We start from the raw sequence: 18,765 nt of genomic DNA on the forward strand, positions 1-18,765 counted from the left end.
CTGGATTCCTTTAAATCAAATCCAAATGTATTTGTCACATGTGCCAAATACAGCAGGTATTCGGCACATGTGAACTGTGAAATGCTTACTTACAAACCCTTAACCAACAATGAAGTTCAAGAAATAGAGTTAAGAAAATATTTACTAAATAAACTAAAGTTAAAAAGGTAATAAAAAGTAACAAAAAAATAACAATAACGAGGCTATATACAGGGGGTACCGGTACCGAGTCAATGTGTGGGTGTACAGGTTGGTCGAGGTAATTGTACATGTAGGTAGGGGTAAAGTGACTATGCATAGATAATAAACAGCAAGTAGCAGCAGTGTAAAAACAAAGGGGGTCAATGTAAATAGTGGCCATTTGATTAATTGTTCAGCAGTCTTATGGCTTGGGGGTAGAAGCTGTTAAGGAACCTTTTGGACCTAGACTTGGTGCTCCGGTACCGCTTGCCGTGTGGTAGCAGAGAGACCAGTCTATGACTTGGGTGACTGGAGTCTTTGACAATTTTTTGGGACTTCCTCTGACAACTTTGAGGATCTGGGGACCCATGCCAAATCTTTTCAGTCTCTAGAGGAGGAATAAATGTTGTCGTGCCCTATTCACGACTGTCTTGGTGTGTTTGGACCATGATAGTTTGTTGGTGATGTGGACACCAAGGAACTTGAAACTCTCGACCCGCCCCATTACAGCCTCGTCGATACTAATGGGGGCCTGTTAGGGCCTCCTTGTCCTGTAGTCCACTATCACCTCCTTTGTCTTGCTCAAAATGAGGGACAGGTTGTTGTCCCTATAGGCTGTCTCATCGTATTTATTTTTTATTTTATTTATTTTTATTTCACCTTTATTTAACCAGGTAGCCCAGTTGAAAACAAGTTCTCATTTACAACTGCGACCTGGCCAATATAAAGCAAAGCAATGTGACAAAAACAACAACACAGAGTTACACAAACAAACGTACAGGTAATAACACAATAGAAAAATCTATGTACAGTGTGTGCAAAAGTAGAAGAGTAGGGAGGTAAGGCAATAAATAGGCCATAGAGGCGGAATAATTACAATTTAGCATTAACACTGGAGTAATAGATGTGCAGATGATGATGTGCAAGGAGAGATACTTGGGTGCAAAAGAGCAAGAGGATAAATAACAATATGGGGATGAGGTAGTTGGGTGTGCTATTTACAGATTGGCTGTGTAGTGATAGTTTGGCCATTTGCTACTCTGACATCTGATGCTTAAAGTTATAGAGGAAGATATAAGACGCCGGCTTCACTGATTTTTGCAATTCGTTCCAGTCATTGGCAGCAGAGAACTGGAAGGAAAGGCGGCCAAAGGAAGTGTTGGCTTTGGGGATGACCAGTGAGATATAGACCCTACGGTGTTGAACGCTGAGCTTTAGTCAATTAACAGCATTCTCACATTGGTGTTCCTTTTGTCCAGGTGGGAAAGAGCAGTGTGGAGTGCGATTGAGATTGCGTCATCTGTGGATCTGTTGTGGCAGTATGCGAACTGGAGTGGGTCTAGGGTTTCTGGAATTATTGTGTTGATGTTAGTCATGACCTGCCTTTCAAAGCACTTCGTGGCTACTGACGTGAGTTCTACTGGGTGCTAGTCATTTAGGTAGGTTACTTTCGCTTTCTTGGGCACAGGGACTATGGTGTTCTGCTTGAAACATGTACACTACCGTTAAAAAGTTTGGGGTCACTTAGAAATGTCCTTGTTTTTGAAAGAAAAGTAATTTTTTTGTCCATTTAAATAACAGCAACTTGATCAGAAATGCAATGCAGACATTGTTAATGTTGTAAATGACTACTGTAGCTGGAAATGGCAGATTTTTAATGGAATATCTACATAGGCGTACAGAGGCCCATTATCAGCAACCATCACACCTGTGTTCCAATGGCACGTTGTGTTACCTAATCCAAGTGTATCATTTTAAAAGGCTAATTGATCATTAGAAAACCATTTTGCAATTATGTTAGCACTGCTAAATCTTTCATAAATTTTTTTAAATATTTTTTAAAAACAGCTGAAAACTGTTGTCCTACTTAAAGGAGCAATAAAACGGGCCTTCTTTAGACTAGTTGAGTATCTGGAGCATCAGCATTTGTGGATTCGATTACAGGGTCAAAATGGCCAGAAACCAATAACTTTCTTCTGAAACTCATGTTTTTGCTGTCCTCTTGCTCAGTTGTGCACGTGGGCCTCCCGCTCCTCTTTCTATTCTGGTTAGAGCCAGTTTGCGCTGTTCTGTGAAGGGAGTAGTACACATAGTTGTACGAGCTCTTCAGTTTCTTTGCAATTTCTCGCACGGAATAGCTTTCATTTCTCAGAACAAGAATAGACTGAAGAGTTTCTGGTCATTTTGAGCCTGTAATTGAACCCAGAAATACTGATGCTCCAGATACTCAACTAGTCTAAAGAAGGCCAATTTTTTTGCTTTTTTAATCAGAACAACAGTTTCCAGCTGTGCTAACATAATTGCAAAATGGTTTTCTAAATGATCAATTCGCCTTTAAAACGCTAAACTTGGATTAGCTAACACAACGTGCCATTGGAACACAGGAGTGATGGTTGCAGATACAGTGAGGGAAAAAAGTATTTGATCCCCTGCTGATTTTGTACGTTTGCCCACTGACAAAGAAATGATCAGTCTATAATTTTAATGGTAGGTTTATTTGAACAGTGAGAGACAGAATAACAACAGAAAAATCCTGAAAAACGCATGTCAAAAATGTTATAAATTGATTTGCATTTTAATGAGGGAAATAAGTATTTGACCCCCTCTCAATCAGAAAGATTTCTGGCTCCCAGGTGTCTTTTATACAGGTAACGAGCTGTGATTAGGAGCACACTCTTAAAGGGAGTGCTTCTAATCTCAGTTTGTTACCTGTATAAAAGACACCTGTCCACAGAAGCAATCAATCAATCAGATTCCAAACTCTCCACAATGGCCAAGACCAAAGAGCTCTCCAAGGATGTCAGGGACAAGATTGTAGACCTACACAAGGCTGGAATGGGCTACAAGACCATCGCCAAGCAGCTTGGTGAGAAGGTGACAACAGTTGGTGCGATTATTCGCAAATGGAAGAAACACAAAAGAACTATCAATCTCCCTCGGCCTGGGGCTCCATGCAAGATCTCACCTCGTGGAGTTGCAATGATCATGAGAACGGTGAGGAATCAGCCTAGAACTACACGGGAGGATCTTGTCAATGATTTGAAGGCAGCTGGGACCATAGTCACCAAGAAAACAATTGGTAACACACTACGCCGTGAAGGACTGAAATCCTGCAGCGCCCGCAAGGTCCCCCTGCTCAAGAAGGCACATATACATGCCCGTCTGAAGTTTGCCAATGAACATCTGAATGATTCAGAGGACAACTGGGTGAAAGTGTTGTGGTCAGATGAGACCAAAATGGAGCTCTTTGGCATCAACTCAACTCGCCATGTTTGGAGGAGGAGGAATGCTGCCTATGACCCATAGAACACCATCTCCACTGTCAAACATGGAGGTGGAAACATGCTTTGGGGGGGTTTTTCTGCTAAGGGGACAGGACAACTTCACCGCATCAAAGGGATGATGGACAGGGCCATGTACCGTCAAATCTTGGGTGAGAACCTCCTTCCCTCAGCCAGGGCATTGAAAATGGGTCGTGGATGGGTATTCCAGCATGACAATGACCCAAAACACACGGCCAAGGCAACAAAGGAGTGGCTCAAGAAGAAGCACATTAAGGTCCTTGAGTGGCGTAGCCAGTCTCCAGACCTTAATCCCATAGGAAATCTGTGGCGGGAGCTGAAGGTTCGAGTTGCCAAACGTCAGCCTCGAAACCTTAATGACTTGGAGAAGATCTGCAAAGAGGAGTGGGACAAAATCCCTCCTGAGATGTGTGCAAACCTGGTGGCCAACTACAAGAAACGTCTGACCTCTGTGATTGCCAACAAGGGTTTTGCCACCGAGTACTAAGTCATGTTTTGCAGAGGGGGTCAAATACTTATTTCCCTCATTAAAATGCAAATCAATTTATAATATTTTTGACGTGCGTTTTCTGGATTTTTTGGTTGTTATTCTGTCTCTCACTGTCCAAATAAACCTATCATTAAAATTATAGACTGATCATTTCTTTGCCAGTGGGCAAACGTACAAAATCAGCAGGGGATCAAATACTAATTCCCTCACTGTAATGTGCCTTCTGTATACCTATGTAGATATTCCATAAAAAATCTGCCGTTTCCAGCTACAATAGTCATTTACAACATTAACAATGTCTCCACTGTATTTCTGATCAAGTTGATGTTATTTAAATGGACAAAAAAAAAATCATTTTCTTTCAAAACAAGGACATTTCTTAGTGACCCCAAACTCTTGAACGGTAGTGTAGGTATTACAGACTCGTTCAGGGAGAGGTTGAAAATGTCAGTGAAGACACTTTCCAGTTGGTGCGCGCATGCTCTGAGTACATGTCCTGGTAATCCGTCTGGCCCCACGGCCTTGTGAATGTTGACCTGTTTAAAGGTCTTGCTCACATCCGCTACGGAGAGCGTGATCACACAGTCGTCCGGAACAGCTGGTGCTCTCATGAAACGCTACTAATGGGGAGTACATGCACCTGCAGGCTAAACTAAGCTTTAAAAAAAAAACAAGCAGACCAGCAGATCTTACGCTGTTACGGTGTTAAGCCGGCTTGATACTAGACAGCGGAAATGGCATGGGGAATGGTCATTGTCTGCGTTCACTACCCCCACCCAAATGAAATAACAGCCTACCAGGAACAATTAAATCAAAATATGAAAAAGATAAATGGAAGAATGACATACACTACTGTACATGACCAAAAGTTTGTGGACACCTGCTCGTTGAACATCTCATTGCAAAATCATGGGCATTAATATGGAGTTGGTCCCCCCTTTGCTGCTATAACAGCCTCCACTCTTCTGGGAAGGCTTTCTACTTGATATTGGAACATTTCTGCGGGGACTTGCTTCCATTCAGCTACAAGAGCATTAGTGAGGTCGGGCACAGTTGTTGGGCGATTAGGCCTGGCTCGCAGTCTGTGTTCCAATTCATCCCAAAGGACTTTGATGGGGTTGAAGTCAGGGCTCTGTGCAGTCCAGTCAAGTTCTTCCACACAGATTTCGACAAACCATATCTGTATGGACCTCGCTTTGTGCACGGGGTCATTGTCATGCTGAAACAGGAAAAGGCCTTCCCCAAACTGTTGCCACAAAGTTGGAAGCACAGAATTGCCTAGAATGTCATGCATGCTGTAGTGTTAAGATTTCCCTTAACTGGAAGTAAGGGGCCCAGCCCGAACCATGAAAAACAGCCCCAGACCATTATTCATCCTCCACCAAACTCTACAGTTGGCACTATGCATTCTGGCAGGTAGCGTTCTCCTGGCATCTGCCAAACCCAGATTTGTCCATCGGACTGCCAGATGGTGACACCTGATTCATCACTCCAGAGAACGAGTTTCCACTGCTCCATAGTCCAATGGCGGCGAGCTTTACACCACCCCAGCTGACGCTTGGCATTGCACATGGTGATCTTAGGCTTGTGTGCGGCTGCTCGGCCATGGAAACCCATTTCATGAAGCTCCCGATGAACAGTTCTTGTGCTGACGTTGCCTCCAGAGAGTTTGGAACTCTGTAGTGAGTGTTGCAAACGAGGACAGACGATTTTTATGCGCTTCAGCACTCGGCGGTCCTGTTCTGTGAGCTTGTGTGGCCTATCACTTCGAGGCTGAGCCGTTGTTGCTCCAATGTCACACCCTGATCTGTTTCACCTGTCTTTGTGATTGTCTCCACCCCCCTCCAGGTGTCGCTCATCTTCCCCTGTGTATTTATGCCTGTGTTCTCTATTTGTCTGTTGCCAGTTTGTCTTGTTTGTTCAAGTCAACCAGCGTTTTGTGTCTCTGCTCCTGCTTTTCCCAGTCTCTCTTTTCTCGCCCTCCTGGTTTTGACCCTTGCCTTTCCTGACTCCGAGCCCACCTGCCTGACCACTCTGCCTGAGCCTGCCTGCCGACCTGTACCTTTGCTCCCCTCTGGATTACCAACCTCTGCCTTACCCTGACCAAGAGCCTGCCTTCCGCCCGGTACCGTTGCCCCACCTCTGATTTACTGACCCCTGCCTGCCTTGACCTGTCTATCAATTTGTAAGTCGCTCTGGATAAGAGCGTCTGCTAAATGACGTAAATGTAAATGTATTGCCTGCCCCTTTTGGAATATTAAACTATTGTTTATTCATCGTGGTCTGCATCTGGGTCTTACCTTCATACCTGACATCCTAGGCGTTTCCACTTCACAATAACAGCACTTACAGTTGACTGGGACAGCTCTAGCAGAGCAGAAATTTGACAAACTGACTTGTTGGAAAGGTGGCATCCTATGACTGTGCCACGTTGAAAGTCACTGAGCTCTTCAGTGAGGCCATTCTACTGCCAATGTTTGTCTGTGAATATTGCATGGCTGTGTGCTCAAATAGCCGAATACACTAAATAGCCAAATTCACATACTTTTTTATATGAAATGCAACAACATTGCTAGACAATTAAAATGTCATTATAAAACAAAGCACTTTGCAACGGTTTCTTTGGTTAAGATAACGATTTCCAAATAATAAGAAATTACTCTCCCTACCACATTTCTTTCCAATTCAGAAATCCACGTTACGGAGTGGTAAATCGGTGACGGATGATGGTTGCAATTGACATCAGCTGTGCAGGTGATTTTAGAGCATAATGACGGTTTAATGAGAGATCAGCTGGTGATAATCTAGTGGCCATCAGTGATTGCAATTTTCCCATTAAGACCTGATACTTAATTGTGAATGTCCAATTTGAGATCTCTCCAAATTACATTGCCCATAAATCCCCTCCAGCTAATAGCTGACCCATAGACCATCTGTTCAGGTCTGTATTCTCCTGTCAAAGACCATTACCCACAAAAATCCTGACCGTAAATCATATTTGATGGCATAGACTCAAGGAATGACACAAGTCTATAACATGATGGTTATGGAACTGAGACATTAAAGGCTAAGCCATATTTCACAAACAAACCCAGTCCAAGGGAGCCGAGGCAGAAAATGTCTCCATCCTCACACCGACAACATTCCTGTAGAGACAGTATGATACAGTGTGAAGTGGACCTGTGATGCCCAAGGCACTGCCAGCTCAAATATTAAACACGGTATTAAAAAGAGGCAGACGAGGGACTACTTTTTCATTTCATTCAAAAGACAAGGAACAAGAGCTGTCGAGGTTGCCATGGTGAGTACTGAATTTCTCAGCGTCCATTAGGAGTTGAGTCAGGTAGTGTAGCGGACCAGAGGGTAGCTAGGGATCATGGGTGATTAGTCGATGAGTTCCAGGGGGTGGGACCCTGAAGCAGACCTTCTGTCACCTCTTCACTGCCTTACCGTGAAGTGAGTCTCCACTGTCTTCTACCCAAACCCCCAGGGCCTAGAGACTTCCTAGTCCTTGCCGATGACAAGCATACCCATAATATGACGCAGCCACCACCATGCTGACAATATGAAGAGTGGTACTCAGTAGAGTATGTGAGCGGAGTTGAGCAGTCAGAAATCCCACTCATCGCTCATGGAGTGGTGCTTTCCGGTGCTCAAAGTCCTTTCCAACAGCACCGCGAAAAAATGCTCCTCGCTCACAGGAAAAAATATGCCACTCCAAACGTGTTAGATTCATTAAAATCACAATTTAACCAACACCCATCTATTTTTTGTGGCTACCTAGGCCTACCATCTGGTTTTGAAGTATTGAAACCAAACTGTACGACTTGAATGAAAAGTATTTTCATAAACAACAGGAAAAGGTGACTGTAAGAAGCGCTATTCATTTCAAATAGGCTACATTAAACAGTAGAGACGACCTATTAAGGCAAAGTCAAAGCTAGCACTACAGAGCTAATACAGAACAACCTTTGAGTCAGGTGAACGCTGAAAGGAAGCTGGTAAATGAGACAAATAAACAAGGTCTCTTTCTCTCATCTCTGTGACGCAAACGCAGCCCGACTGCAAATGTGGTCCAATGCAAAATCCCAGTCATAGTCTAAAAGTCTTAGATCTCCATAGCTGAACCAAAAGCTGTCGGCTAGAACCATTTCCTTTCCCCTGCTGGGTGGGTATGTATGTGTGCTGCTATTCTAAGTGCTGTGAGGCAGTGGGTACCGGCTGGCATTCCTGTCAGTGACATGTGAAGCTCTGTGACAGAGCGTTCTATTCGTAAAGCTGACTCCACTTGGGGAGCCATGGCTGCCATGGCTGTGGTGGTGATGACCGGTCGACGCTGCCACAGAATAGCGTGGCTGCAGTTCTGGTGTGTCACCATTGACCGCCTGTTTCCACCACATAATGAAAATGAACAGGGAGAGAGTTTGGGAGAGAGGGGTAGAGATAATGGATTCCCACATGTTGGAACACACCAGGAAGTTTCTCACGGTCTGGAGAGCCAATAGATATAGCAGTAGAAGGCACAGGGGTTTTGAATGTTTTTCAACTTCCCTGCAGAAGTCTCAAGGACAAATGTACAGTCCATGTATGTGTCTTGACTAAAAGGTGTGCAGTCCACTATTCAGGCCGGGACGATACCAGTATCGGGATATTTTTTTCAAGGCAAAAATGAAAACAAAGCAGACCTTCTGTATGTAAAATATTGTGTGCTGTAGCTTGGAAAATAAATGTGACTCTGGATGACAACATAATGATGTTGGTTTCCAACATTTGGGCTGTTTTCCTAAAGAATTTAAATCTGCTTCGCATTTTGTTTCCTTGCCACGATACTAATGGGAATCCCGATACTGGTATCGTGCCGGCCCTAGTCAATGGCATTATTCAATTCTTACATTATTATGATGTACTTTATGGATTGATTTATCACCCGTACCGCAGCATAATGGCAGCCGGAATTATTCAGAGCTACAATGCATCTCCATTTTCTCTACTCTTTGGAGGACTGTTCAGTAACCACAGACACAGAATTAATTTAGGCAGTGAGCTTCTGAGACAAAAAGACAACCGGAGGAGAGTCAGTTCTCTCTCAGTTCTCATTTAAAAACACCTCTAAGCCAGATAAACATCAAAGCGTCTTCACTTTAGTCCACAGCTGTAGGAGTAAAACGAGCTGGAGAGGGTGAGATAAAAGCTCGGGGGGGACCGGAACATGCTTTCCCCACCAGTGTATGAAGCTGGTCTTGAATATGTCTATTCTACAGTATGAAGTAATGATACGCTTCAGGGCAGAAATTAGTGGTGTAAAGAGTAAAACCATGAAGTTGAAAGGCTATAAGACATACACAGCTGCATCCTAAATTGGTAATTGAGCAATCTTGTTTACTATGTTGTCTTGTGGGATGGCGGACTCAAGTGAGGGCCAATGACAATCCAAACAAATGTAAACAAGACATAGCAACAGGATATTGGTATATGTACTAGATAAAGCCAGGCATTCAAATAAAGCCAGGCATTCAAATAAAAAGGATGTAGCCAGGTTATACGTGAATGGTATATGTGGAAAGAAGTACTTAATTGGCAGCTTCCCTGTGATATATGAGTTTGTGTTCCTCCGGTCTCCCAGGCTGGTTAATAATGTGTGTCATTGGGCTAACGCCAGCCGATCGTGTAACTAATAGCTATTGATCTGCGTGATGTAGCGAAGACAGCTGCCAGCACTCAGCCTCCCTCTCTATTAACAGTGCCTGACAAACGATCAATCCGTCAACACATAGAGTGACATGCAAAAAAGCTTATGAAACAATAAGGTCAATATTTTCATTTGGGGAAAAAATGAAAAATATAAGATGTGTAGTGGTTTTGATAGAATGCACAATTAAATTCTATGGCAGATTGAGAAGATGACTATAGGCCTATTTTTGGCGCAAATCAAAAAGAGAGAGAAAAAACCCCATTGGGGAATAACTATCAATACGCTGTTGAACGTCCATCATGGAGTCAATTACAAGCTTATTACTGTACATGTTTCTATTGCTTCTTCATGCAAGGGAAGTCAGAGGAGACCAGAGGATACAGTACCTGTTATGGATAGGTCCTCTGAAGCCCGGGTCAAACTTGCGTGGCTCACCTGTAGGCGAAGCAGATCATTGCATGGTTAGCCTCTAACATGCGAAACAACTGGGCCTTGGTGAACTACTAGGCTTAGAAACAGGAGCATCCATAGTAAATCTCTGATACCCAGACAAGTGACATCATGGAAGAGAGCAAATGATAAGTTATTGCATGTAGACTTAAGACTATAGAGCAGAAACTGTCCTCGAGCAACATACGATAACTGCACATGGCATTACTGATAGGAATGCTCATGGTGATCAATGAGAAGAGTAAATCAGCAGCACATCTACCAGTAGTCATAACATTGTGTCTGGTCCTGTCCTGCAATAAACCTAACATGCAACTGCCTGGGAGAGCACTAACTAGGTCAGTTCACAGCTCCTCTCTGTGTCTGTGTCCAAAATGGCACCCTATTCCCTATATAGTGCACCACTTTTTACCAGGACCCATAGGGCTCTGGTTAAAAGCAGTGGACTATGTAGGGAATAGTGTGCCATTTGGGACACAGCCCTTGTAGCTGTACTGAGGTGCTAACATGATGCCAAGCTCCTATAGATCAGGGGTTCCCAAACTCAGCACTGGGGAACATACCAAGTCTACTTCTGTCTAATACTCACAAGCCTCTTGTTGGTGGAAGGCTTATTTCCTGCAATCCTACACATTTTGTCATAGGGTGAACAGAGCATTTTGCAGTTTTAAAGCTAATTGTCTTGTAATTCAATACATTTTGCCATGTCGTATGTGTATTCATGTGATATTTGAGTGACTCAAACATTACAACAAAATCTATGGTCTTAAAAAACATTAGCTGACATAGGCTAGTTGTTCTGGACATTTCTGACAAGTTATAAATAGATCTCTAAGGTATGCAATGACTGACATGACAAGAGGAAAACTACCCAATTTAGAAATTGCACCTTGTGCATTCTACTACTACAACTTTCAAGAGTAAGTTGAAAGCCGGGACTGAGTCCCAGCCCACAGTTTGGGAACCTCTGCTACAGATAACAGAAAGTTCTGTGTTTCACACAGAGCCTTTGGGGGTTTATAAATCATCTAATTTAACTGCACAGAAGCACAGAAGGCATATCTGGGTCACTGCACAGGAATCTCCACTTGACACTGTAAATGTTATCAGTCCCACTTTAAACCCACTATAGCCCACCCCACGTGGCCCTCCTAAAAATCTGGTTGTGTGTGTGCATGCGCACGTGTGTGCCTGTTGCGTGTATACTTGAGTGTGTGTGTCGACGTGTATACCCACACGTGTGTGTATGCATAATGCATATGTTTGCTAGTGCCCCCATGGAGTTGCAGTATGAACGGTTCCTGTGAGCACATTCATCATCACACAGAGTGTAATTTCTCAGAGCAGCATGAGTGGGCTTATCTCCCATCTGCCTGTCTCTGAAGACCTGCTTCTGCTCTGAGAGATACAGCTCACTTGGCAGAACCCAGCACCATGGATACTGTACTATGCACTTGGCCTCCTAACTGGGCACTCATTAATCACTGGATGTCATTGGCTGAGACGGAGAGAGTGAAAAAGACGCATGGAATTTCTCTTACGTTGATGATCAATCCCATGTCTGTGACGTTCATTATTTCTGGTTTAAGACATTCTCTCATCAGCACTGTTCCGATATTCAGGGATAACATTCGGAAGAGTCATTAGTTATTTAGCAGATGCTTTTATCCGAAGCGATGTACCGAATGTAAAGTATCAGATCCAAGGGAATTGAACTCATAACCCTTGCGACAGAAACACTATAATCCAAACCACTGAGTACGCAGCCTATTGTTCTGTACTGCTGTTGTGTTTTGATTCTAAATAAAAGATGGGACCTTGGAGGTGTTCTTGGATAAATCTGCATCTCTCAGCCAAGGACACGTAGACACACGACCAGGTGCAGTCGTAGTTGATGTGTGTTAATAGCCTGGTCATGTTTTGCATGACAATGACCACAGGAGTTTGCAAGACAGCCCAAACCGATCTGGGACCAGGCTAGTGTGTTACCGCCTTATACAGCACATTTACTTATTTTAATTGGCAAACTACATCGATATGATTGAGACACGGATGCAAATTGATGCTATAAAGATATGAGACATCAATGATGCAGTGAAATACCAATTACTGTACTATGGCAGTATGCTTTAGCTTGCCATGTTCCAAGACGTGAAGGTCATGACAGCAACACCATCTATTTCCTCAGGCAAAAGCAGCAAAAACAAATCTGCATTACAACATTACAACATCTGCAAGATGTTGGAATGGGACCCAGGACACTTGCACCAGCATGGTCCTATAGACCTGGGGGTTTCAAACTGGGATCCGCGGACGAGGTTCTGCAGGGGGCCCATGATTTTATTTTGGGGGGGGGATTTGGGGGGATTTTTGATGTGGAACATTATTATTTTATGACCATCACTAGCTGCAACAGAATACCTTCGTGGATACCCATTTTATGTCTCTGCATCCAGGAAATTATAGTCATTGGAGCAAAGGTTTTTTTTTGTATAGAAAATTCTTAGGCAGGCCATCTAAGTGTTAATTTTAAAGGATGGAAAATCTGTTTCAGAGTCATGTTTTAATATTACGATCTTTGAAAACTAAAGCCTCGTTCACACTGCAGGCCTTAATGCTCAAATCAGTTTTCCTTTTCAAATCCGTTTTCTTAGAAGTGACCAAATCATATGTGTGTGTTCTGACAGCAGTCCTTTGCTGACATGGCTACGCTAGTTGTCATGGTAACGATGGGTCCGTGCGCAGTGGTGTAGGCTGATTTATGGTGGTGCTTGTGCTTCCTATCACTCAGAAGTTATGTAGCAAGCTAAGGTGACAACAATGCTTGCCATGGACGTTTCCCAGTTGCTTTGAATGTTCAAAATCATAGTGTGATAATGATCTGGACTTACAAAACAAGTCCTTTTTGGCTAGCCACAGCAGTCAACTAGCTAGCTAGGTAGCTGCTTAGCTTTCTAGCACATTCCCTACTTGTTTCTGAACAATTAACAAGCTAGTTAGCTACCACATGTCCTCATCAAACTGTCAGCAGAGTTGCTAGCAAGCAACAAGATATGCCAAATAACAGTCTAAAAACCACTTGAGGGGCAAATATATCCGATTGGCCAGGAATCAGATTTGGATATCATAAGGTGAATACACCAATTTGTAAGTCGCTCTGGATAAGAGCATCTGCTAAATGACGTAAATGTAAATGTAAAATGTATCTGACTTCAAACAACCTATGAAGGTGGTTTTAAAATGTGGCTTAAAATATCAGATTCCATGTGCTTTTTGGCTGTTCAGACTTCAAGAAAAAGAACACTTTTGAATTGAATATGATTTGAGTCACTTCAAACTGCCAATAAGAACAAGGCTTTACAATCAAATAAAAGCTAGACACTCAGGGAGAATCAAAAGCGGCGGAACATAGCATTAGTCATGGCAAAATGCATAGAATTGCAGGAAATTAGCTTTAAAACTGCAAAATTGTCTCTCAGCTCCATGCCAAACTGTTTAGAATTGCTGGAAATTATCTTTACAACAGCAACATTTTCTCTACACTGCCAAGATACCTTTCTAGCTAATAGACTTAGATGTTAGTTTATACTCCCTCTTCCAATGAACTGTGGGGAGGTCAAAATAATGACACCGTCTACCAAATCTATTCATTTGAAATGTTGATTACTTATTTTCTATTAACATTCACTTCATGACAAGACGTTACTTTTTTTGTTGATAACATGATGGGGGTCCCGGGGTTGCCAGTTTGCCTGTGTGGGGGTCCCTGGGCAAGAAAAGTTTGAAATCTCCTGCTATAGACGCTTCCAACAGAACTTTCACAGCTAGCTCAAATAACTGGCAATGACTATTGGCCAAACAGATTCACCATTGACAATTCCTACAGTATATGGCTTCAGAGTAGATATTGAAAGTGGGTCCTGTGCAGTAGGAGATTGGTTGGATCCGTGTCAGCACTTCCACAAGGCGTATGATACTAATAGAAACTTGCTACCTCTCTGTGATGCATCATTAGTTGCCTTAAGTTGCTTTTATATCCCGGTGGATGTTCTTACAAACCGGCGGCTGGCAGGTTGCATCACATTAACTCATATCAGAGCTAATTAGAGCTCCAGCTGCCGGGGGTTGTGAGCTGGCTATCTGTTGGACCGGGACTCAAGCAACCAGGCAGAATGCAAATAGACAGAAAACATTTCTTTCATTGATATTGCTATGGTGTGTGAATATTTCAAGCGACTGAGTGCTCCCTGGTCTTTGTCAGCCATCGTGGTGAAAACAGACTGGTCGGTATCAAGGGGAGGATTGAGAATGCGAATTCATACAGAGATGAAGGGAAGCCAACGGCAAGAGGACAGATTGCGCAACAGCAAGGGGCAAGGAGGAGATTGTCTTGGGAGAGCCTGAGATATCGCTCTGTCTCTATGTCAGTGATGAACACTCAGTAAGTCCATGCAGAGGCCTGCCAGTGGGTTCTACTGGGGAACCAATGGGGGCCGTGGGTATCAGCCTCTTGTTAGGGTGTAAAAAGCGGTCACCAGCTTGGCGATCAATGTCACCATACGATTGGGTGCATATACTCACAGAGGTAAATACCTAAATGCGAGTTTCCAGAGCACTCTTACAACATTAATCAACAACATGAGTGGCTGAAATTCACTAGATTCTCATCAGTACAAACACACTAAACCAGGATTTGCTTATTGGGCACAACCTGTGAATCCTGAACGCTTGGCTTTATTGGTGTATTCACCACAGTAGCCTGGCGTTTCCTCCTCTCAGAAGGCCTCGGAGCTTTACTCTGGTTCACAAAACTTGACTATAGTCCCATTATATATTACCGGGGGGGCCTGACATTCATCAGTAACACTGAACCACCAGTATACTTGGCCTTGGTTGATGACTGTACTTAGACTTGGCCAGTGCAAAGAGAGTAGTTGATGTGTGATGTGTTGCTGGGGTCAGGATGAAAACGAAAGGCTATAGTCAACAACATTTGGAAAATGCCTGCGAGACATATTGTGGCAGTTGAACCCGTGCACAGCAACATCGATGGTGCAAACTGATGGTGCCTGATGTCCTAAAGATAGCAGCATCATTTCTGAAGGTAAATATTGAACTTCTGCTAAATAAGGTGTTCAATAAACAGTCAAGTAATATATATTTATTTCAAATTTGATTCACCAGTATTTATAACTGCATGATTTTCTAAGCTTTGACTGTCATGTTTCTAACTAATTACTTCAAGAAATGTCTTCAAATGTGTCTGTCACATTTTGTTTCCAAACGCTGACGTTAATGGAGAATTTCTGTGCAGCCCTGAAGATTATACTGTATGTGTAAGCACTAAGCAGAGATGAATAAGGCTTGGAATTGTGAGTCAATGCTAAGAATTTTGTCGAAGGGAATGGACTAAATGTGGAAGAAAAATGTTATACAATCCTTTTTCAGGACAATGCACATCATTTTAAATTCTAAATTGCTGATCTGCAATGAATACACCTAATTACTAATTCCACTGTCCACACCAACATTGATGGTTTTTGGTTGCAGGTTCAGGAATGGCTGAAGATTTAGCTAACTCTGCAAATAGCACTGCTAGGTGATTTGAAAAGACATAATCAGTCAATCAATATAAAAACATTGTATCTTTAATTTACAATCTGTAGAAACTATGAGAATAGAAAGGTGCAAGACTTTTGTGAAACATCACAGCATAGTTGACAAATATATGGCTAATAGAAGCTGAAGGGTCAGACTAAAAATAACAAATGTAACAAAAAACATAACTAATGTAAAATATGTGTCTGTAAAATGTATATAGTATGTATACGCTGGAAGTAGAAGTAAGTATTGTTGTCCATTAGTTTACTCAAATTAGGGGAGGGATGATAGGGTTAGGGTAAAATAATAAAGAAGGAAAATATAATAAAATAAATTTTTACCAAAAAATAATATGATGCAGACAATTACATTGATAGAAGTCACAATATGTCTGCAATATTAAAGCAGTTCTACCCCCTAACAATCTACCCAACACATTGATGGTGCAAACTGATGGTGCCTGCCTGATGTCTTTATGATAGCAGCATCATATTTGATGGTAAGATTGAACTTAAATTGAATATCTGTTCAATAAACGCTCAAGCAATATACATTATTTTATTGCACAATTCGATTCAACATTTCCTTAATCTTTACAGCTATGAAATCAGATGAAATAACCCAAAGGCAATCAACAATGCAGATTCAATTCTAGAATTGTTTTAAATAAAATATTTACAGATTAAGAAGTAATGCAGTGTGTTTATTTTATGTTACATTTAAAATATATATTTTTTAGATGCATTTCCACAATACATTAGATAATATAAAGATTTGGCCAAATCATATATTTTTCTAAAATCTATTTAATACATTTATCAGAAACATTTTTAAATGCAATTGTCTCAAGGCCTCAAAATCCTTCTTTAACATGTCTCCTTCCCTTCATCTACACTGATTGAAGTGGATTTAACATCAATAAGGGATCGTAGCTTTCACTTGGATTCACCTGGTCAGTCTATGTCAGGGAAAGAGCAGGTGTTTATAATGCCCAGATGTATTTCAATGTATTAAATACATTTTTGATAATTATATGATTTGGTCAATTCATAATATTTTCTAAAACATCCAAAAATATGTTTAAATCTATTTTTCTTGTAAGGGCGACTGGTGTCTGCTAGGCCCCTCGACTGACATTGTGTTAGTCTATCTCACGTTCAGACTTTACTTATGAAATTAGGGATGATGGTGCATGTTGTGCACGTAGGGCACAGACAAATATGTTGTCTGTAGTTATCTGTAGTTGGTATGTCTGTAGTTGGTTTGTGTTTATAGTGTTTAGATACAGAATGAGGATGTTAGCAATATGTATACACAAATGCCATGTATAGTTTGCAAGTATGTGTGATGTGTGCTGTAGTGAGGGGTTAGTTTTTTGCAAAGCCAGATGCCGTAGTCTAGATATCGAGGCCAGTGAGGGGTTAACATGGTCATTATCTGTCCAGGCAAATAACAAGCCTCAGCAAATCTCTCATGTCTAATGTTTGCCATTTCTGTAGGAGAAAAACAATATGATTTCATCATCCACTGCAAATGAACTGGTGATTATAGCTACTCTCTGGGGTATTGAGAGCAGACTGGGTATAGAATTACATATCACAAATCATTGTACTCCAATCCCATTTGCATCCTCTGTCTGCCAAAGCAACAGATTATGGGTCAGTCTACACCATAGCATTGACCTGCCATCATTGACTGTGACATAACAGATTGATGGTTTAACAAAGTTGTGTCACTCCCCTCAAATTCCACATTCCAATTCCAATCATTCAGTGGTTAATCAATGGATGTCCTTGAAGATATACACTCACTTGACAGTTTATTAGGTACACCCGTCTAGTACCGGGTCAGACCCCCACTTTGCCTCCAAAACAGCCTGAATTCTTCAGGACATTCTACAAGGTGTTGGAAACATTCCACAGGGATGTTGGTCCATGCTGACGCGATGGCATCATGCAGTTGCTGCAGATTGGACGGCGGTACATTCATGCTGCGAACAGCCCGTTCCATCTCATCCCAAAGATACTCTATTGGGTTGAGGTCTGGGGACTGCGCAGGCCACTCACGCAGGCCACTCACTGTCATGTTCCAGGCAATGTTTTTTCACTCCTCAATTGTTTAGTGTTGGTGATCGCGTGCCCACTGGAGCCACTTCTTGTTGTTTTTAGCTGATATAAGTGCAACCCGATGTGGTCGTCTGCTGCAATAGCCCATCTGTGACAAGGATTGACAAGTTGTTCATTCCGAGAGGCCGTTCTGCACACAACTGTTGGACTGCACCGTTATTTGTCTGTTTGTGTCTCGCCTGTTAGCTTGCACGATTCTTGCCATTTTCCTTCGACCTCTTGACATCAACGAGCTGTTTTCGCCCACAGGACTGCCGCTAACTGGGTGTTTTTTGTTTGTCGCTCCATTCTCGGTAAACCCTAGACACTGTCGTGCGTGAAAAGCCCAGGAGGGCGGCCGTTTCTGAGATACTGGATCCGACAATCATACCGACGATCATACCACGCTCAAAGTTGCTTAGGTCACTTGTTTTGCCCATTTTAACATTCAATCGAACAGTAACTGAATGCCTCGATGCCTGTCTGCCTGCTATATATAACAAGCCATAGCCATTTTCCTAAACGGGGTGGTGTACCTAAAAAAAAATGGCCGGTGAGTGTTATAGGACAGCTTCACCTAGACAGTCTTGATTTCAGTCAGGCCGATTCCAAACAGTGCTAAAGTAAGCTGAGTGGTGAGAAGCAACTTCAAAATGCCTGTGCTGGAGCCTTTCCTAACGTAACAGCCCGGCGTGGAGTGATAAAGCTCAGCGCTTCAGGGAAAATAATTTGAGGGTGTTTTTCATCAGGTTGTATTTCAAGTTTTTTGGTGGAAGAGAAAATAATGCTGTTATCCCTTTGCTGGAGCCCTCCTGATGGGGCTGGTTGTAATAGCGTAGACTTATGCGTTATGGAGACAGTTAGTGCTCAAACCGATTCACCAGGCAAAGAGTCTGTCTGATTCTGGATAATTTATCAATTCATTCAGTCAGTTCTTGGTCTAGT

The 18,765-nt window shown here is 42.4% G+C and overlaps 1 protein-coding gene across 3 annotated transcripts in view; it reads right to left on the reverse strand.

Moving 5' to 3' along the window:
* The window catches only part of slc44a5b (solute carrier family 44 member 5b), a 61,482-nt gene that overhangs the window by 21,902 nt on the left and 20,815 nt on the right, over window positions 1–18,765 (reverse strand). For all 3 annotated transcript variants that reach the window (XM_014215913.2, XM_014215914.2, XM_045687351.1), the window contains exon 2: window positions 10,051–10,099. In XM_014215913.2, the coding sequence (XP_014071388.2) occupies window positions 10,051–10,099 (49 nt within the window). The remainder of the gene's footprint in view (window positions 1–10,050; window positions 10,100–18,765) is intronic.

Source organism: Salmo salar, chromosome ssa10, assembly GCF_905237065.1.
Source record: "Salmo salar chromosome ssa10, Ssal_v3.1, whole genome shotgun sequence".
Classification (NCBI taxonomy): Eukaryota; Metazoa; Chordata; class Actinopteri; order Salmoniformes; family Salmonidae; genus Salmo; species Salmo salar.